Genomic DNA, 19,640 nt, shown 5'->3' on the forward strand with positions numbered 1-19,640 from the left:
CAGAACTTGGGACTTGCCATAAGTGACATCCAAGTCAGTTCAGAGGAGGAAATATCCTGGACTCAATGCTTTCCAGATAAAATAAGCAATTTCTTAATAAGCAGATTAGTGTTTCATCATATTTTGTATTTAAATGGCTTTGGGGCACACCCTGCGAAATCCACGTCTCTAAATTTCATCCGCCTCTGTTTCCCAATTCCCATATCATCCTCCCTCTGAGCTCGTGGAAACTCAGGGCAAATTTTGGCTCAGCTTTACAGCTCTTGCACAGAACAGTATTAAGTGACAAGAGGCTGCAGCCTCACCCATAAGCACTGTGAAAGCTTGGCGGTTTTAGTTAATTATATCAAAGCGGACCTTTCCGCCCTTTCTCTAAAAATCACATCAGCATTCAGCTCTGCATGCTAATATGAAATAATGTGTCTTTCATTAGTTAAAAAAAACAAACATATTTCTCTTACTTACAATTATTGTTTTTCACGTCCTGGCATTCATGGGCATTAGTGATATAAGGTGCCCAAGCGTTGCATCCTGGGAAGGTTACATCAGCAGAGGATTGATGGGAAACCTCATCTGTAATCTCATGAGATCTCAGGGAAAGGCATTTTCCTCCCCTGAGATGATGTGCCATGGTCACATGTCCTAGTCACATGTGCCAGAGTTCCAGGACGTAAAGGGAGATCTAGTAACCTGCCCTTAGTTAAAATGGCCATTGTCAGAAGAATGGCGAGGAAAAAAAAAAGGACCCATTCACACTTCATGCACCAAAACTCTTGGATTTTGCTGCATGAAAAAGAATGTCGGGTAGAAATCCCATTCTTTCCTATGTGACAGGTTCACATCTATGTGCTGCAGTTTAATGTAAAAGACAAAGGGAAAGTCTGTGGACTCATTCGCACCTATACATGTGCAATAGCAGGCGTGCTTGCATGCTCACGGAGCATTGTAAATCCAGCCGTACTGACTTAATTTGCCAGGTCAGAATTAGGCCTCATTCACACTGCTAAGAGCCGACCCGTACAGATCCGTGCGGCATGCGCGGTTGTATCGGGCCGCTTCCGGGAAGGACAGGTGCTGCGTGTGATTGTACGCAGCAGCCTGTTCTTCACTATGGGAGTACGTGGCCGTACACCGCCGTACGCTCACCCGAACTGCACATCCGTGCGGGTGTCCGTGCTAGGACGCAGACAGGATCCATCCTGCACAGATGTGCAGCTCGGGTGAGCGTCCGGCCGCATACTCTCATAGAGAAGAACAGGCTGCTGCGTACAATCACACGCAGCACCTGTCCTTCCCGGGAGCGGCCCTATACAGCCCTGCACGCCACACGGATCTGTACGGTCCGGCTCTTAGCAGTGTGAATGAGGCCTTAAAGTCATGGTTTGAGCATTAGATCCTGTTGGACATTATTTACTATTAGATCTCAGGGGGTACCAATATTTTTAGATTTAGATCCCAAAGCCTTTTTATTACACAGTATTACACCTTTAGCTGGTGGAGTGACCAATGAGGGGGGGCGGGGGGCAGAAGAGGTAGAGATATCTGGCAGCTTTTAAAGGCACCCATCAAATCACTGCCATAATAGTGCTGTTGTGTGTGGACCAATAACAACATTTAGCAGACAAAGAAAGTTGGATCCTGCTTGGTCCTTTAAGAAGAAAAATAACAGAAAACTAAAATATGAGTGCCCATTGCTTTTATGGATTTAAAAGAGAAAGCTTTACAGTTGACAGTCCAATTCTGGGACTCACTGACGTGGGACAAGCATGTAGCTAGGGAAGTTTAACTTCTAGTTTATTTGTTTCAGGTCAGTGACTAACAAGGTAGTTAGACCCGGATCGGAATGACTACACTTTAAAGAACTAGCCAGTAATGGCAGCTTTCAAATCTGTATCCTCACATACAGTATAATAAAATAAATGCAGGTCTGGCTATGCAAGAACCACTGATAAAGTGCATTCTATAACAGCCACTGAGATTTAACTTTATGTCAGTTTGGTTAAGAGATGATTTTGAATTGGCTGCTTCAGGTTACTATACTCTGTACATCATCATGGCTCTGACACCTTATTGCATAAGCTGTTTTGTATTCATTCTTTAGCAGCACCAACAGAAGCCTCATTTGCGTGTATCGTTAAACTTGCCTCTTGACATGTGCATTCCCTTTCCAGGAAGTAATATTGAATTGCTGTATATGCAAGAAACAGGTATTACCAAGATCCATCTTTAGCAATGAAGTAGATTTTCTACTTGCATGCATATTCAACATATTTGTATAAATGAGAGGGTTGTGAAACTGGATTCCTTTTAAAGAAAGACTCCTGTCTAATACAAAAGCAGAATATTGTTACACAGCCATTGAAATCATGTTATACAGTACATCCAACTATCATTTTATCTCCTTTCCCTGTTAAAATAGGGAGTGCAGTGCAGGAAATGACATCCTGAAAATTTTGTGTCTGCCCACATCACAATAAAAATGGTTAGGGTTGCGCAGATACCAAGTACAGTACTCGGTACAAGTACGAGTACATGTACCGATACTTTTGAGCTCCAAGACTACACTAGAGAAAAATTAAAAAATTAGGAGGCAGCTGTCATTTGTAAGGAGCACACGGAGCTCCTGGGATTTGTACATCTCTGTTTTAATGTACGATTTTGTTTTTATAAATATAAATAAAGGGATGCACAGATACCAGTTTTGCGAGTACGAGTACTGGTACTTGCCGAGTACTTACAAGTACGAGTACTGATACATTTTTGTTTATTGTAATGTGACAGTTTTTCTAAAGCAATACAGACTAATGATTTCAGGACAGTGGTGGCGCGCCAGAGCCCGGCCCCAGCTGCAACCGCAGCAACCCTGGTACTTCTCATGAAAATGCCAAGTATCTGCACTGGTACTCGAAAAGTATCTGTGCATCCCTAAAAATGGTGATTGAATGCTTAGCTTACTAGAGGCATTGCTCATTGCATTATAGGGGTGCTTTTATAGTCCAGGTATTCTCATCTGTGACATGCTAATTAGGAGAAGAAAGCCCATTCAAGTCATAATGTTTTGAGGAGATACTGTTAGGTCTCTAATGAACTAAAACGGCACTCCTTTGCAGGAGAAAAGGTGGAGCATTGACCTCGCTTGTGTCCTGTTTCCTCTGGTCCAACGCTGCAGTCTCTCAGCATTTGACAGTTCTGGGAGGGTATCCTGCTGTGCACTGTTCCTTCCTCCGATCACCTTGTCACTACAGAACTGTGCAGTGGCGGCAGGGGTCAGAACACCCATTCTGAGAATTAGAAACTTCAACATTTAGCTAGGTAAAGCAGGACCTTCCGTGACCCTTTCTCGAACCTGCTTCAACCAAGTGGTCACTGAGCCAAATGATGACCACACAGGTCACCTGCAGTCAAGCTAACCCAGGATCATTCAGGAGATAAGAAAACCTACATCCACATGGATTTAGGTCAAAGGCAGCCCGATACAGAAGTCTTATGCCAGGATTATTATCAGGAGGTAGCCAGGCTATCAACTGTGCATCAAGCAGCCTTTTGAGGGACTTTGCTCTTGTGATGAACAACGTGGTAGTGCTAGCTGTCTCCAAACAATCTGAGGACGTGACGTAGGGAAACAGAAAGTATGCTTCTGCAATAACCTGTTCAGCCTGCTCTGTCCATCAAACAGAGAAAAGGCAGGCTCACTTTGCCCATCCTTTCACATATGTAATAAAAGAAGATACAGAAACAGTAATGAGCATTCTGGTTTCCAACCTGAGTATATTTTTGGTCTTCTCTAGCTACAAACGGGACCATTATAATAAAAGGGTATAGCCTTGCGTCACTTAGTACAGATAGCCATAATGATAACGGATATTTAAGATCTTAAATAAATATTTTAGAAAACAGTTGCCCTTAGAACATAAAAGGTGACTCAACATATAAAGCCCAACTCTAGCCAAACTTTGTACTTTTGGATAGTCAGCAAAAATCACAATCTCATGTTTTTATTTCTGTTGAGGCCTCTCCCTGCCCCTGTGATGCCCACAGCAATAAAAACATTGTCAGAAGTCCTAACCCTATCCAACTCTGCTCAAAATATGTTCCTGCTTTCTGCTCCAGTTTTGATAAATTCCCCCCAATGGGAAACCAGGAAGTTGCTGGAAGTGATAGGCAGATGGAAGGCAGCACTCACTACATAAAAGGGATTTTAAACAAAATAAGCTTTGATTGAATTATCAACAACAACTCTAGTATGTATTCCTATTTATATATATCCTCCTTTAACATTTCTTGGCTTTGCTTAGCCAGCTTTATTCAATTTTATAGCCACATATTTCAATGTACAATCTGAACACAACTTCTCTTATGATACAAAGATTTATTTTTTACTATTATTACTGCTCAGTAATATAAACATTGAATATCTCTCAATATTTTGTCATTTCAGGCCGGCACATATTTGAAAGATGGCGATAGACTCTCACAAAGGTCAAGACCTGGTCTACACCAATGCCCCAGTGTTCCCACCATTCAGTCTGTCTCAATCTAATGGGGTTATGAAAAATAAAATGTGTGAACCTGGAAACCACTTTGTTCCTGTGGAGAATAAGAACAGCCACTGGGTCAAATTACTCCTCAATGGGACTGCCACAGAGAAAAAAGAGAGTTCCGCCATGGGAATCTCCATCATAGCGCAACCTGAATGTAAGCTTTTGCCATTGTCTCCACCCCCACCAATCTGCTCCTCTTCCTTTATGTCTTATATAATTCATATTGTGACACTAAATTCTCAGAACTAATACAATAATGTTCTCCTGCTTCCCGCACAGACCTGTCCTGTTGCCTAATATTCCGGTTAATTCAAATTTGTATTTTTTTCTATGTTTTTACACATCCTGCTGTTACTTTATATCCAACATCTCCTACAGCTGAATATTTACATACCCCCCATTACAGCAGCACTGCCTTCTAAAGCTGTATGTAAACACTCAATTTTATTTTCCTCAATTTCCAGGTGAGAATAATCCACAGATATGCCCAACTTCCCAAGAAGGTCCTATGTACAACCAAGACTCAAAACAGTACAGGTAAGGAACCTGATAATCTGTGTGTCCTCTGGCATATAGACAACGCTGGTATATGCACCTCAAGTGAACTTTCGTTCTTCCTCCCTAGACCAGTGCAATCCATAGCTTTGGCTAGTACATTAATTCAGAGCCCCGGTTAGCGTTAAAAACCCAAAAGGAGTTTTAATCCTTCCCCACGATACCCAAAACTTGACACACACTTTAGCCAGCAAAAAAGCATGGTGTACTGGCTACCTGGACCTTGGGATTTGTCCGGCTCTGATCAATATGCAGAGGTGAAAGGCCAAAAGCACCACTGCAAACTGGCAACACAAAAGCTTTTCAGTACTCGTGCACATTTCAACCTTCTGATTGCTGTTGCCTTCATATAATAATGTCACATAATGAATAATTTTATTATATAATAATAAAAATAAGAGTTAACTATCCCCCCGCCCATTCTCTTGCCAACTTTCAAATAACCGCATGCCATAAGTCTCCTCTTGTAAGTTCTAATGACCCATAGATGTTCTGTTCCATTTCTGTCAGTGAGGGGGTGTGGGATGATACTGCCCCAGTGTGATCAATATTGACTTTTTCACTACTTTTTCTAGTCTGGCTGAAAGCATCGAGCACATCCCAAACAATGTAGTGCATTCTACAGAGGGTAAACCAGCACAGCCGAAGCGATTTAGCAAAAGTAAAAGGAAGAGGCGTAAAAGGAGCATTAAGGAAGACGGCCAGAAGCCAGCCAAAAGAGGCCAGACCACTCCAGAACAGGAAACACTAGCTCCAGTGCCCGTACAGGTAAGAGTTTCACAACCTCAACACCCAATACGATATTTGAAGCCAGAGAGCCATCTGGTGGTAGTTAAGATTAAGACTCTCTCCCGTGTGTTTCTGATCTACAATGCTATAAAACTTAATTCTGCATGCATATCTAGTCCCTTTTTTAAACAGGTGTTGGTGATCTCTAAAATTCTGCAAGTGAACAAGTGATGCCAGAGTCTGTTAGAGCAACCTAGAGCACAAAAAATGGTTTTCTCCAAACCCACCAACATTTCAATTTTGGAAGTCCCATGTCAACACTACCCTAACTAGGTGAAAGGCAACATTTCAGCCTAGGGCTTGTCCCATTTGTAGAATGGATGACTCTCCTCACCTGAACTAACATCACCATCCCTTACAGCAGCTACAACAGCAACCCCCCTCCCTGATGACCTAGGGACATAAGAATGCAAAGCTCCATATCATAAGGGTAGACTCTTAACTTCCTATATATGTATAGGATTTACAGTTTTCCAGTTGAACATATGGGCAATGTATTGACACACAACCTTCTTTTGAATATGCTTTATTATGATATGATGATACAGGAGTGGTTATACAGATGCTGCAATATCCACTCTTCGCTGGACTGAGCATAAATGTTACACCCTGATCTTTCTCTTTGAATGTTCACAGTGTCAATGTAGTTCACATTTATTTTTAATTTTATTTGGATGAGGGGATTTCAAATGGGGTATGTTTGCTTACTTGTTAAACAAATCTCTTAAAACCCTCTCAATAAAATTACTCGATATGAAAAAAAAAACCATTGAGCCCCAATATTATGAACCCCATGCTGTTCAGATGCATTCCGTTTTTGCATTCAAAATGACTTGCAATGTCTTTTTTTTTACCAACTAAATGTGTATTATGATACCACAGGATGATGAATCTCAATCAAAGCCATGGGGTGACATACTGGACTATTGCTCCAAGCAGCAGAACAGCAGGAAAAATATTGGTTATCGACCTGAGAACATACAGCCAATTGATGGCAACAAAAACTGTCTTCACAAGCTCATCAGCCCATTTCAGTCTGTGTATCACATGGGAGGTGGAAAACTGCAGCAGCCTAGTTCTCCGTATTTCAATGATCGGCTGTCTGGAATTATCAGTACCTTGGGACTAGACGGCTGTGAAGACAAAGTCAACACACAGTGGAGCTATGCTAAGCTCATAGACTCCTGCACAGACTCAAAAACCCATTCTGTGGAAGAGGGGGTGTTGTTAGCTCTGAGGGGAAGTGTGAGCGTTGACAAACCAGACAAGCTGTGTCTAATCGCTAAGGCCTGGGAGAAAGATGATGATGACTCAGAGCCTGTGGACAATGAGGGGATCTTGTTCAAAGAGGTAAGAAACTTGCTGCTATCCCTATTCATCGCAGTTCCTGCACACTCCTTACTTATTCATTTTCTTGGACCACACTGAGGAAAAGTGGTATTAAATAGCCACTCTAAGAAAGAGCAATATTATATAAAGAGTTTATGGTCTATAAATAACAACCACTCTGTATGAACAGATGGATACACAAAACAGGCAAAAAAGTTATAAATTGTAGTGAAAAGTCAGACTGAGCCATCCAGACTGCACTGTGAGTTGCCATGTTTAAGTTTTACCTATGGTCTGTAGACAACAGGCCTTTTCCATGAGACTGTAAATAGATCAGGAAAATTTACTCAAATTTTTTTAAAATATATAGTCAAAAGGTCTGTGTATATACAGTGTATGTGTAAATATATATGCATTTGAGATGCTTCTAAATTCCATATCGGGTATATTTGACCTGCTATGACCTCCTCTCAAAGTGAAGTTGATCAACTTCTGAAGTAAAACTGACTTCCTTGTAAAGTGCAGTTAAACAACTATTAAAGTGCAGCTGACCTCTTTGTAAAGTGCAGTTGATCATCTTCTGAAGTTGACCTCCTTGTAAAGCACAGTTGATCATCTTCTGAAGTTGACCTCCTTGTAAAGTACAGTTGATCGTCTTCTGAAGCACAATTGACCTCCTTGTAAAGTACAGTTGATCATCTTCTGAAGTTGACCACCTTGTAAAGTACAGTTGATCATCTTCTGAAGCACAGTTGACCATCTTCTGAAACACAGTCCTTGTAATGTACAGTTGATCAACTATTGAAGCACATTTGACCTTGTAATGTACAGTTGATCATCTTCTGAAGCACAGTTGACCATCTTCTGAAACACAGTCCTTGTAATGTACAGTTGATCAACTATTGAAGCACATTTGACCTTGTAATGTACAGTTGATCATCTTCTGAAGCACAGTTGACCATCTTCTGAAGCACAGTTGACCTCCTTGTAAAGTACAGTTGATCAACTATTGAAGCACAGTTACCTCCTTGTAATGTACAGTTGATCAACTATTGAAGCACAGTTGACCTTGTAATGTACAGTTGATCATCTTCTCTAGCACAGTTGACCTCCTTGTAAAGTACAGTTGATAATCTTCTCTTTTTTTTCTCCGGTGTGCACGTTTCCCCTCTTTTCCTCATTTTATTCTCCGGTGTGCACCTTTAGAGTTTCTCCCCTTTTTTTTCTCCTCTTGGACAGTACACCGTAGAGTGCTAACATACATGTTAATAGATGCATTGTATAACACAAGCTCATACATTTTCCTTTAGGGAATGATTCCTGAAGATTATGAATATCGAGAAGATATCCATTGGGACAAATCTGGAGATGTTCTAGGCAGTGGTGCTTTTGGGGATGTTTACTTGGGAAAGGACAAGACATCTGGATTTCAATTTGCAGCCAAAAAGGTATGAAAAGACTGTTTTTTGGTTTTGCCAGAGGAAATCTGGCCCAATCCTCCTGGCTAACTCTCTTTTCACTGTCTCCTACCTACTTTAATATGCAACATCTTTCCTTCTCACCAACAGATCCCTGTTAACAGATTCAGATCTCAGGAGTTGACCTGTTGCCTGTCTGTGAATTCTGAAAAAATAGTCCCAGTGTACGGGGCAATCCGAGAAGGACCCTGGATCACTGTGTTTATGAAGATGTTGAATGGTAACGTGTTTTACTATTTATATTATTAAACACTATTCTCCATAGTACTATAACCTGCGTAAAAAACGCATTTCATTATATAAGTGTACTAACTTAAAGTGACATTAAACCTCAGATTGTTTAACATAAAACAATACTGTAATGTGTGCCTTACTGTAATCCATGGTTGTTTCCCTTCTCTTTGCTGCTCTTCCTTTTAAATCCGTATCTCTTCTCATGCTGGGCAGAACTTCTGTTTTGCAGCAGACTGCCTTGTCTCTGGAATGGATACATGGTGTCTGTGTGCAGGTTCACAACCTGAGCCAGTACTACAGGAAGAGGCACTCAGCTGTAAAGGGAAGTTCTCCCCCAGCATGAGAAGAGATGCGGATTTAAAAGGAAGAGCAACAAAGAGAAGGAAAACTACCATGGATTACAGTAAGGCACACATTACAGTATTGGTTTATGTAAAACAAATGTGAGGGTTTAATGTCACTTTAAGTTAGTTTTGCTCCCAAACTTTTTTCAGCTTTGAATGGAGTGGTGAGGGGTTGTTGTGCATGCCCCTGCTAGTTAGATTTACCCTTTCTATTTTTACTGATGACCTTTGTGGTCAGTATTAAAAGTGAAAGAAAATCCAAGTTTTTGAGTTGTGACCTGAACAGGAATAGAGAGCAAATCTTCCAGTGGTGATATCTGCTACTGTTGCATTCACCATAAAACATGCAATATAATACAACTGGTAATACAATTCAATAACAGTCTATATTCTGTCTTTCAGGAGGCTCTCTGGGCCAGATGATCAAGAGACGTGGCTACCTAACAGAGGACAGAGCTCTCTATTACTTGTCACAAGTTTTGCAGGGCCTCAAACATCTCCATACTGACAGAGTAGTACACGGAGATGTTAAAGGTAAACTCCATATACCTTATTTTCAATACAGTGGCTGAGCTCCCGCCATGTTTTATGGATTCTTACAGCCCAACTGGACTTTCAGTTTAATCAGCTGAGCACATTCCAGGTGCATTAAAACAAAAGGTATTCCATGTCTTACTATTTGTTTTCTTTCTAAAGCAGCCGCAGCCCAAGTATGAAAGCCTGGCCTCTGCCGACATGCTTCAGGAAACAACCTTTGCACTGTGTGGTAGCAGTGGTCTTTCTGTGGAGGACTGACACACTTTCCGCTAAGTCAGAGCTAGGGCTCCTTAACCAGAAGAGAGAACAAGCTTTGCTGATTGCAGAGCTATAGGTCCGACTCATACTGGGCCTTTCGGAAAGCTGCAAAGAGACCACTGTTTCCACACACAGAGCAAGGGTCTTGTTCTGCAAGCTGGCAGGGGACGAGCTCTAAAACTCAAGCTGTGACTGCTTTCTAATTAAAATGAAGTGTAACACCTTGCCAGCCTTTTGTTTTGATGCATTCAGAATGTATTTAGCGGCTTTAAACTGCAAGTCCACTTGCGCTTTAACATGCTGCCCGGTGTTTTGTATAAGCTCTGAGTCTAATGCTATGAGACTTCAGTTCAAATTCTGCAATGTTCCCTGTGCTCACTCTGATGCACCCTTCTCCAAATGTCTACCTAAACCATCTTGTCTATTTACAGCTGACAACGTTCTGCTGAGTGAAGACCGTAGCACAGCATACCTGTGTGACTTTGGGCACGCTGCTCACCTCCCTCCTGGTAGCTCTGGCATGCATCTATTGACAGGTGAGCAGTTTTGGTCTTATGTCACAGTAATACTATACTACAGACAGATATTCTATTCATAATTGTTCAGACCTTAGTCATAATTTCTGAAAGCTGGGGTAAGTAAAAATTGACACATTGAGGGGTTTATACAAGTCTTTTCTTGAATCTGCATGTAAATATATTATCTGACAAAGTGTATCTTAAAGTGAACCTGTCAAACCCCTAGGCAATTCAAGCTGATCACAGAATTTAAAAAAAAATGCATAGGCAGAGGTTACTGCCAGTAAAAATAGATTGTAGAAATAAAAGCAGCTGAATTTCTACACAATACCAACTTTTTCTGTAAAACTCAAACTTTACTTCTGAATCAAGATGTAGTGATCATCGTAACGTTTGACAGTAACTTCTGCTTACAGTGTATGACATTAGAATTTCCCAGTTTTGTAACAGGTTTACTGCTACTGCTCTCATAATAAAAAGCTCTGTGACCATGAGCTACTGAAGGTTATCTGGGAACAAAGAAAACTATTTTCAAATATTTTTGTGCTCTTTGAATGCTGAAAGTTGCTGCTGTGAGGTTATAGGCACGAGAGGGCTGGGAGCAGATAAATGACGGCCTCACGTTTGAAAAGCTCAGCAGTGGTGCACTTGGTTGTTGTGGTTTACACTTTTCCCCAACATAAAGGGTGCAGATACAATGCAAAATGCAGTGAGCCGAGGACTTCCCTAAGTAGCTGTATCCAGCAATTTCTCTTTTCATACCCTAGGGCATCACATGAACACACAATAGCTGCTCATGTGCTCAAAGCAAAATAACACATAAACTTGACATGTGATGTCATGCTTCGCAAGTGTATATATATATATATATACATACACATATCCCCAAACCTTACCGTTTCATTTATTAAATTTAAAAACTGTTACTTATAGTATTTTATTCCATCGTGATAACTGGTCTTCTTGTTTTACTGCAGCCAACTATGTACCAGGTACTGAGACGCACATGGCCCCTGAAATAGTGCGCGGGGATCCCTGTGGCACAAAACTAGATGTGTGGAGTGCATGTTGCATGCTTCTCCACATGCTAAATGGATGGCACCCATGGAGCCGCACACACACTTCACCCCTATGTCTGAAGGTAAGTACCATGCTCAGAAATTACAAGTTTTAATTTACTACACTCAAGAAGTGGGACATAACAATCTTTTCCTCTTTGTAGATTGCTACAGAACCTCCACCTTTGCAGGAGATTCCTCCTAGTAGCCACCCTCTAACCTGTGACCTTATAATGGCCGGATTACAGAAAGATCCAAATAACAGAGCAACAACTTTGGAGCTCAAACGCCGAGTGGATGAGGCACTAACAACAAGTAAGCACTGTGCCAAAATTCAATAATAGAGCCAACGTATGGCACTAAAATGTTCTTTTTTTGGGCAGTCCTGATAGTAATCATTGTCATTGTTTATAGGACTACTGAATATTGGGCAAGCTTAGCAGAAGACAGTCTAATTAATATTTTTTTCTCCATCAAACTAAGTAAGCCACGAGGCAGGGAAAAACACTGACTACAGGCTACTATGGCCTAAAGGTCAGACAAGATACTTGCGGCTCTCAGTTTGGGCAGTGGGTATATCACACAAAACATCTTCTGAGTGAATCTGGCCTTTAACCCTTTCGCTGCCAAGGACGTACGTCGTACGGAGCTACAAAAGTGCTTCCAGCTGGCCAGCTCAGTACGTCGTACGGACCTGGCATTTACAGTACAAATGATTTGCCCAATTTGTCTTCTGTGCCTAGCTGCCTTACTGTAAGATGCATATCTGCCTTTTGAGTTGTCAAAGCTGACCACCGTTTTTCTAACATTACTTTTTCAGTTGGAGGCCTGAGCTCTCCATGTGAATCAGAATACAGGGAACCCAGGAATTTTCCGTCAGCCAAAAAAGAACCTGAGACCACCCAGGCCAAACCCAAGCTGTTTCCTGAAGAACCTGGACCTGTGCTTAGCCAGCATGTCAAAAACATAACCCAAGACTCTTCTTTCACAACAAATGTCAGAAGTGTGGAAACCAGAACCTCATGTGAAATGGAGATTGAACGTCTAGAAATAGGTATACCTTCACAATTTTGCATGGGAAAATAGTGGTATAAAAAAGACCTGTAGTGTCTACTTGCAGTGTTCATGCAATAAAGGGTCTCCCTGTAGAACATCTATCACAGCAGCTATGAAAACCTTCTTTAAATGCTGTATACAGCAGTTTACAAGCACACCACTGAAAATCATGCAGCATTTGTTTTCCTATGTGATCAGAAAATGCTTCAATGTGCTTAAGAAATGTGTTTCTCAATGATTTTCTGTTGTTTCTGTAGACCTGTACAGGGAGAACCTTACACAACTATTCTCTCCTGAGGATACCCAGTTTTTCAGCAAGGACAGCCTGCATCCACTGCTCAGTGGCAAGGTATGGATATTGTATTTTTTACAGCATTTGCTTTTTCATTGTATCGTCTCCTTCCAAGAAGGTTTGGTCCACCTTAAGAACATATTTCAGACTAGGTAGATGCCTTTCAGCTAAATCACCCAAATGTTTGTCAATGCATCTGGAAGTGAGATCTCTGCCTTTGAGTCCATCCACTTACCAGAACCCTTACAATGAGGGTCCCTGCTGGATGTTTCATTATGGAGAATGCAGTAGAAAGAGAGCTCGTACTCTCTGCTCGGAGAAGTTTGCTGCTGGAGTATCAAAGATACTGATAATAAGGCTTTCTGTGTTTTAGACCTCCATGGCACCAGCCAGATGAGTTTATAGTTTACTCTCGAGACGGTTGACTTCAAAGTTAGAACCCTACTGTTTCATACATTTTGTCTTTCTTTTGCAATTCCTTTAAAAAATGGGGAAATCGTTTTTTCACTAACAGATTAAAAGGAAATCATATTTTTTTCCATCTACATGTAAAGTGGGCCATGCTTGGTATGGGATTTTGCCTTTCTCTTGAACAACTGTGGGTATAGACTGTTGGTCTGAATGAATTGAACTTGGAATACATGTATGTTTATTCCTATGCAACTCTGAATACTCAGTCACTACTCTCTTATCAACACTACAGGAATCTATGAACACTTTGGACACTGGAAGTTCTGGGATCCATTCATGGGACAGCCAGATGGAAGCTTGGAGCTTACAAAGCGACTCCCTGTTCAGCGGGGGAAGCACAACCACCCCTAGTTGGTTCAATGGTAGGTTCATTGAAAGACAACTTTCTTAGCCTGCACACGCAAAATTTTTTATGCTCTAGATCAGGGGTAGGCAAACTCCGGCCCTCCATCTGTGGTGAAACTACATTGTCATGCTTCTTCCTCTAGAAGTCACACCTGTGCCTATCAGAGTTCTGCAATGACTCATGGGATTTGCAGTTTCACCACAGCTGGAGGGCCACAGTTCTAACATCCGTGCTGTAGATCAATTTTCTGCCCAGGGATTCAATAATATAAATAACGTTGTAACTAGCATGTGCGAGGCTGGCCACATAATATGAGTTTTTTCTCATTCGGGGCTGCAACCCCTTGCTGGGCTATGGTAGTCTTAAAGCGGTGGGTGCGCTTCTGTTAGAATACCCAAACAGCAGCTGATCCTCTGCCAAAAGTTGATTGAAAAATAAACTTTTGTTGAGTGGGGAGGGCCACACACTGAAATTTGACCAGTGTATGGCCAACTTTAGCCAGAATACAGATACTGATCTCTCTTTCTTCATTTGTGTTTCAGGGGTAAAAGTACAATTGCAAACTTTCAGTGGCGAAACACTGCACATCTGGGAGTCTGGCAGAACCAAGTTGGGAGACCTGGCCGTGGGCATCAGCAGTCAGGTAAGAGACAGAACTTCGAGGCCTGCACCAAACATGACAGTAAACAAAGAATGTTCACTGTATGGTTCTACTCTAGAAAAATGTACCTCAACCAAATTAAAATAAAAGGTCCATCGTACTAGGCCTAACATAAAGAGACACATCAGAAGCAAGTAACGCCACGTTATCTTCATACGAAATATAAGTACAATAACACACAGCAATGGCCAATGAACTACATTGCACAAATTTGCTATTCGAATATCTGAATTAAATGTATTTCTCTCTCTTTTGTCCAGATCCCAATCAAACCATTCACTATAGTAAATTCAGATGGAAATCCCATCCCGTGGAAGACAGATATTGCAGACTGCGATATTGAACTGAAATGTTCCTTAGCTCAAGACCGTGGAGGCACCTGGCTCTGGAGGGTCAGGAAGGGGAAGATAGAAGAGGGCCATCTGGAGGTGGCAGATACTGGTGGAGGAAGAGATGGTTCAATCATCCTTATACCAGAGTGATCACTGCATATATGGACCTTATACTGTTTAACATACGTCTTGCAGAAAGGCCTCTCATACACAATAGATGATGGTTATACTTCACGTCATCAGTGAAAGTATCTTTCTGTGTCCAACATACACGTATGTTCTTATTGTACAATTTGTGAACATGGTAACATATCCACACTTGCAAAAACAAACATTAGGAACAATGGGGAATATGCCTGAAACTTGTGAAACAATCACCTAATTTAAGGTAATCTGCTGTGATTATTCATGTCACGTATTTTTAAAATAACTCCAAGGTTTCCGAGCCATTTCTCTGATTTCATAAAAGAAGGTGCTGCCTTGTCTGCTGTGACTGGCCGAAGTTCTAGTTGTCATGTGACTGAACATGGATGTGTTGGTTTTACTAACAGCAACTGACCAGATTCTTAGAAAAGCACCCTTTAGAAAACTAATAGTAACACCTGGTTGGTTGCAGTGTGTTGGTTATACACCACGTAGTCTCTTGCTCTACACTTGCCAAATGATATATTCGAGTCATTTCTATAATGTGAAAAAAAAGCTGAACTGTCTTAAAGTTTCCTTGCACAAGACACTTTAATTACATGAGTCCATAAATGTTACTAATCATTAGAGTTGTATGTACATACAGGGTGACCGTCTACAGATAGCCAAGGGTGTCATTTTATACATTAAAAAGGTAACTACAGTGGCGGGGAATTAACAAAGATTCCTGCGGCATTATAATGGCACAGGAAAATGGTGCAAGGGACATGCACCACAATAACAAAGCAGATAGAGCTGTCTCTGTCTCTCTGTGCCACTCGCACCAGTTTTTATATCAGAGCCTAATAATAATTGTTCTCAATATAGAACACTACCGCAGATGGCCGCCAGATTGGACCTGGAGTATGCAATGTGAACTGTCTGCCGGTAGCCTAGCAGGCGGCTCACATGTTTCTCTCACTGCCTGTGCAGTGAACACACTACAGGGATAGAGCCTTTATATAGGCAAGGAAAGCTCATTCTCCTGCCTATATGCCTGGCTGTTAACCCTGGCAAACACAGGGTTAACAGTCTTTCTCTCAGCTGGTGAAGGAAGGGGGGGCGGGGGTAGTATGAGCAAGCAGCTCCAGCTCTCTATACCTTGTCTGGCACGGATAGAAAATGGAGCAGATTGCATCTCCTTTGTTAATTAAAAGTAGGATCTGCTCCGCTTTCTCTGTTTAGAAGTCAGCACCACTGTTTGCAAATTAATTTCCACCCAGTGTGTTTATTTATCTTCTCTGTATACGTGAAACAGATCAACTTAATGTAAATAATCTGACTGCTGTCTTTTGGGATCTTAGAAACCTTGTTTGTAATGTAAAGTCTGTAGTAATATACAGTATAAACATGGGAACAGTATATTAACCGTTGTGCCTTGCTGATCCTCTCATTTCACTGCAAGTCTACCAGACAGGGTCTTTTTTTATGCTCAATGCAGTCTCTAATGACATAAAAACACCCACAGTGCCAGAGATCGTGTTGTTTTTCCTGCCTAGACACTTATTAATGAAAAATGTGAATTTTAATAACTGAAAGATTCCTAAAAATGCATCCCATAAATACACTAGGTGCTAGTTGCATCATCATGGTTAGAGGCACTGTGCCATAAACCATAGCAAGGCTGACATATAAGACTGGGTTGTGCCAGATGCCATTGTGGAGATGAGTAACAACACTGTTGCAAATGTGGAACTGTTTCCCTTAGCGTTTAGTCAGGGAATTCCTAGATAATGAAACCCGAATTGTAATTAGTTGTTATCGGAAGCATTCCTAATGAGGAAGCGACATTTGTAATGTTTTAGATATACATGTATAAGAAATCAATTTAATGTACATAATATTATCAGTGTGTGTTTTGCATTAAAAACCATGTGTATTTGTAGAGTATGTCCTTATCTGTGTGCACCAGTGTAACCTATTTTGCCACTTTTATCTTACTGCTCACTGAAATCAACAGAATCTCTGCAGTAGTGATTGGCTGCTGGAGACCATGTGATCTAGACTTGCCAAGGCTGGGAGTTGGGAAACAGCACTATTTTCTTTGTGGTCCTTTCCTAATTCAAATTAAAAATGTATTTGATAATCCTTGCACATGCTCTACTCATTTATGTGAAGTGTAATGGCGGGTCCACTTTAAGCTATGTACTATCATTGCTACTAAACCACACCCCACAAAAACCCCCAGTGCCTTTACCTTGTGAAATGAATGCTACTATGGCCGCTTGGTAAAGAACCAGTTTGCCCAGTGTCCGTACTAACAGCAGGCAACTGAGCGTCATATGGAAAGGTCCTGCTGACCTTGCTGAAATTTTAGCTGTGGAAGGCGCCTACATCCATCCCTGCATTCAACAAAAGTCGATTTTTCAATCCAAAATAACCAGGCCGAACAGTGAATGCAGCTGGTTGGGGTATTCTGACAGCGGCAGATGCCAGTTGTCAGACTACAATAGCTTGGTAGCGGAGATTCCCCTATATATGCTATGCAGCGTGAATGTGGGAATTGAGTGTTAATTTACTCAATCAGGGCTGAAAGAGACAAAACTTCATGTGTATGGCCAGCTTTAATTTAAAGGATATTTAAACCCTCCCGTTTTTTTGCATATATCTATTGCTAGCAAGCAGTAGATATATGCAAAAAGTTTTTTCTAAAAACAAAACGCTCAAACAGCAGTTTAGACTCACCTGTGTTCTGTGCGCGGTCCCGTGCCGAAAATTAGAAATTTCACGAGCGGCCGCAAAGGATCTTGGGGCGCGTGCATGCGCAGTTCTCCTTTTCGGCTGGGATGCGACGAGGGACGCAAGGTAAGTCTTTGGACGCGTGCACCCGCATACAGACACCGCTGGATCGGAGGGACAGAGCAGTCAGCGCTGGATCGGAGAGCCGCCGCACCGCTGGAGAGAAGGCTGAAAACATCAGGAAAGAAGAAGAGGAAGATTGGAAAAAGAGACATCATTTAAGGTAAGTGCTAACATTAACATTGGGGGAGGGAAAAAAGTTTTTGCCTTTTAAATGTCACTTTAATGCTGACCCTAAACCAGGGGTGGGCAACTCCGGCCCTCCAGCTGTGCTTTTGCTACAAACTTGATAATCCCTCTGCCTCTGGGAGTTATGTCTGTGGCTGTCAGGGTCTTGCAATGCTTCATGGGACTTATAGTCCGCTAACAGCTGGAGTGCGGTAGTTGTCCACCCCTGCCTTAAATGGTACTGTCTGAAAATAGGCTCGCCTAGGTTCATGGTGGTATCTGCCCCGATTCCTGTTAGTATCGGTTGCAGATTTCCTAAATCTGAACCCAGTGATGTTTCTTATGAAATGGTAGGTGACTTTTGGCTGACCTTTTATCAAAACTGGAGCAGGCAGAATGGCTACCAATCAGCTTCTTTCTTTCATTTTCAAAGCTTAACTGAACAAACTGAAGAGAGAAGCTGATTGGTTACTATGGATAACTGCTCCAGTTTTGGTAAATTTCGCCTACAGTATCACCACAAACAAATCAACAGATGTCTGCAGCAGAGAATGACGATCTGTCTCCTACGTTCTCAGGCTGAGAAAAAGATGGCAAAACAACCCAATATGCAACTCTTATATATGGTTCTTGCTTACTGTACAATTGGTGAATGCAAAGAATCCATCTCTGCATACAGTGCTATTTTTCTTTGTCTGGTAATGCTGGACACTGAACCTCGGACCAGCCGGAAATATATGTTAAAAGACACAAATATCCGATGGCTACCCCTAAAACAACACTTAGCATTTGAGATTCCCAAAAAGGTAGAACTTGTAAAAGAATCAAATTATAAATTGATTATAATGCTGTAATCATAGTCATTTGTGAGGTAACTTGATTTGCATTTATGTTAATAGTGATGTGTCAAAGGTAATAGCATTCTAGACATGTGAAAATGTAGTAGAAACATGATGTAATGAATGAATGAATGGGTGCAATAAATCAATAGAGGTCATTGTAATTCTTTGTAATCTTTTACTAAAAATCAAAATAAAGCTAAATGTGCATTAATACAGCAAGTTGTCTGTGTGTATATTACAGATATTTGTGCTTGGGCTTATGTCTTGGTAATACTGTGCTGAGTGCTTGACTCGGCTGATTTTCAAGCTGTGTATTGCGAACTTAAAAGACCTAAAATCAAACCTTTTTTTTGGCTTTACTTCTCTTTTGGGTCACAGGAGTATATTCACCCATGTCCTCCCGTGATCCAAAGCCAGCGTATAGAGGGCTATTGCCCGCTATTTGCTGACAGTTTAGAGCTGTGCTGCAGCCTGGAAGGACAATATTGCCAGGATCCATCCAGCTGTCTGATTGACAGCTGACTCTGCCTCTCTAGAGCCAGAGCCAGCTGTGCCCGCCCTTTCAATGAGCCCTGGAGGAACACAGAGGAGAATCCCTGCGGGGAACGGTGACTGGCTGTCATTGTTCTCTGTAGGGAGGAGACTGTGAGCTGAGTGATCAGCGGTCACGATCACTCAGCTCTCAGTATAGAAAGCTGATGTGTGACAACTGCAGTGTCACACACCAGTTCTAGCTATTGAGAAGAGTAGATTTTACTCTCCAAAAACTTCTATAAAGGGTAATTCCACTTTCTCAAGTGAATTTTGGAAAATGGAATTACACCCCAAAACCAAGAGCCATGCCCCCCC

The 19,640-nt window shown here is 41.5% G+C and overlaps 1 protein-coding gene and 1 long non-coding RNA gene across 3 annotated transcripts in view; both read left to right on the forward strand.

The window, feature by feature from the left end:
* Positions 1 to 15,010, forward strand: part of MAP3K14 (mitogen-activated protein kinase kinase kinase 14) — a 30,432-nt gene extending 15,422 nt beyond the window's left edge. For both annotated transcript variants that reach the window (XM_018555184.1, XM_018555185.1), the window contains exons 2-16: positions 4,439 to 4,695; positions 5,006 to 5,078; positions 5,672 to 5,864; positions 6,768 to 7,235; positions 8,525 to 8,662; positions 8,783 to 8,912; positions 9,673 to 9,804; positions 10,497 to 10,601; positions 11,561 to 11,724; positions 11,806 to 11,956; positions 12,462 to 12,695; positions 12,955 to 13,046; positions 13,693 to 13,822; positions 14,349 to 14,449; positions 14,728 to 15,010. In XM_018555184.1, coding sequence (XP_018410686.1) covers positions 4,458 to 4,695; positions 5,006 to 5,078; positions 5,672 to 5,864; positions 6,768 to 7,235; positions 8,525 to 8,662; positions 8,783 to 8,912; positions 9,673 to 9,804; positions 10,497 to 10,601; positions 11,561 to 11,724; positions 11,806 to 11,956; positions 12,462 to 12,695; positions 12,955 to 13,046; positions 13,693 to 13,822; positions 14,349 to 14,449; positions 14,728 to 14,949 — 2,571 coding nt within the window. In that variant the 5' untranslated portion in view covers positions 4,439 to 4,457 and the 3' untranslated portion in view covers positions 14,950 to 15,010. The remainder of the gene's footprint in view (positions 1 to 4,438; positions 4,696 to 5,005; positions 5,079 to 5,671; positions 5,865 to 6,767; positions 7,236 to 8,524; positions 8,663 to 8,782; positions 8,913 to 9,672; positions 9,805 to 10,496; positions 10,602 to 11,560; positions 11,725 to 11,805; positions 11,957 to 12,461; positions 12,696 to 12,954; positions 13,047 to 13,692; positions 13,823 to 14,348; positions 14,450 to 14,727) is intronic.
* Positions 15,011 to 18,178: 3,168 nt separating this feature from the next.
* The window catches only part of LOC108785993, a 15,517-nt gene continuing 14,055 nt past the window's right edge, over positions 18,179 to 19,640 (forward strand). Inside the window, exon 1 of the long non-coding RNA XR_001941166.1 lies at positions 18,179 to 18,299. This is a non-coding gene — a long non-coding RNA (uncharacterized LOC108785993). The remainder of the gene's footprint in view (positions 18,300 to 19,640) is intronic.

This window comes from Nanorana parkeri, unplaced genomic scaffold (assembly GCF_000935625.1).
Source record: "Nanorana parkeri isolate BGI_ZX_2015 unplaced genomic scaffold, ASM93562v1 scaffold187, whole genome shotgun sequence".
NCBI classification, from domain to species: domain Eukaryota; kingdom Metazoa; phylum Chordata; class Amphibia; order Anura; family Dicroglossidae; genus Nanorana; species Nanorana parkeri.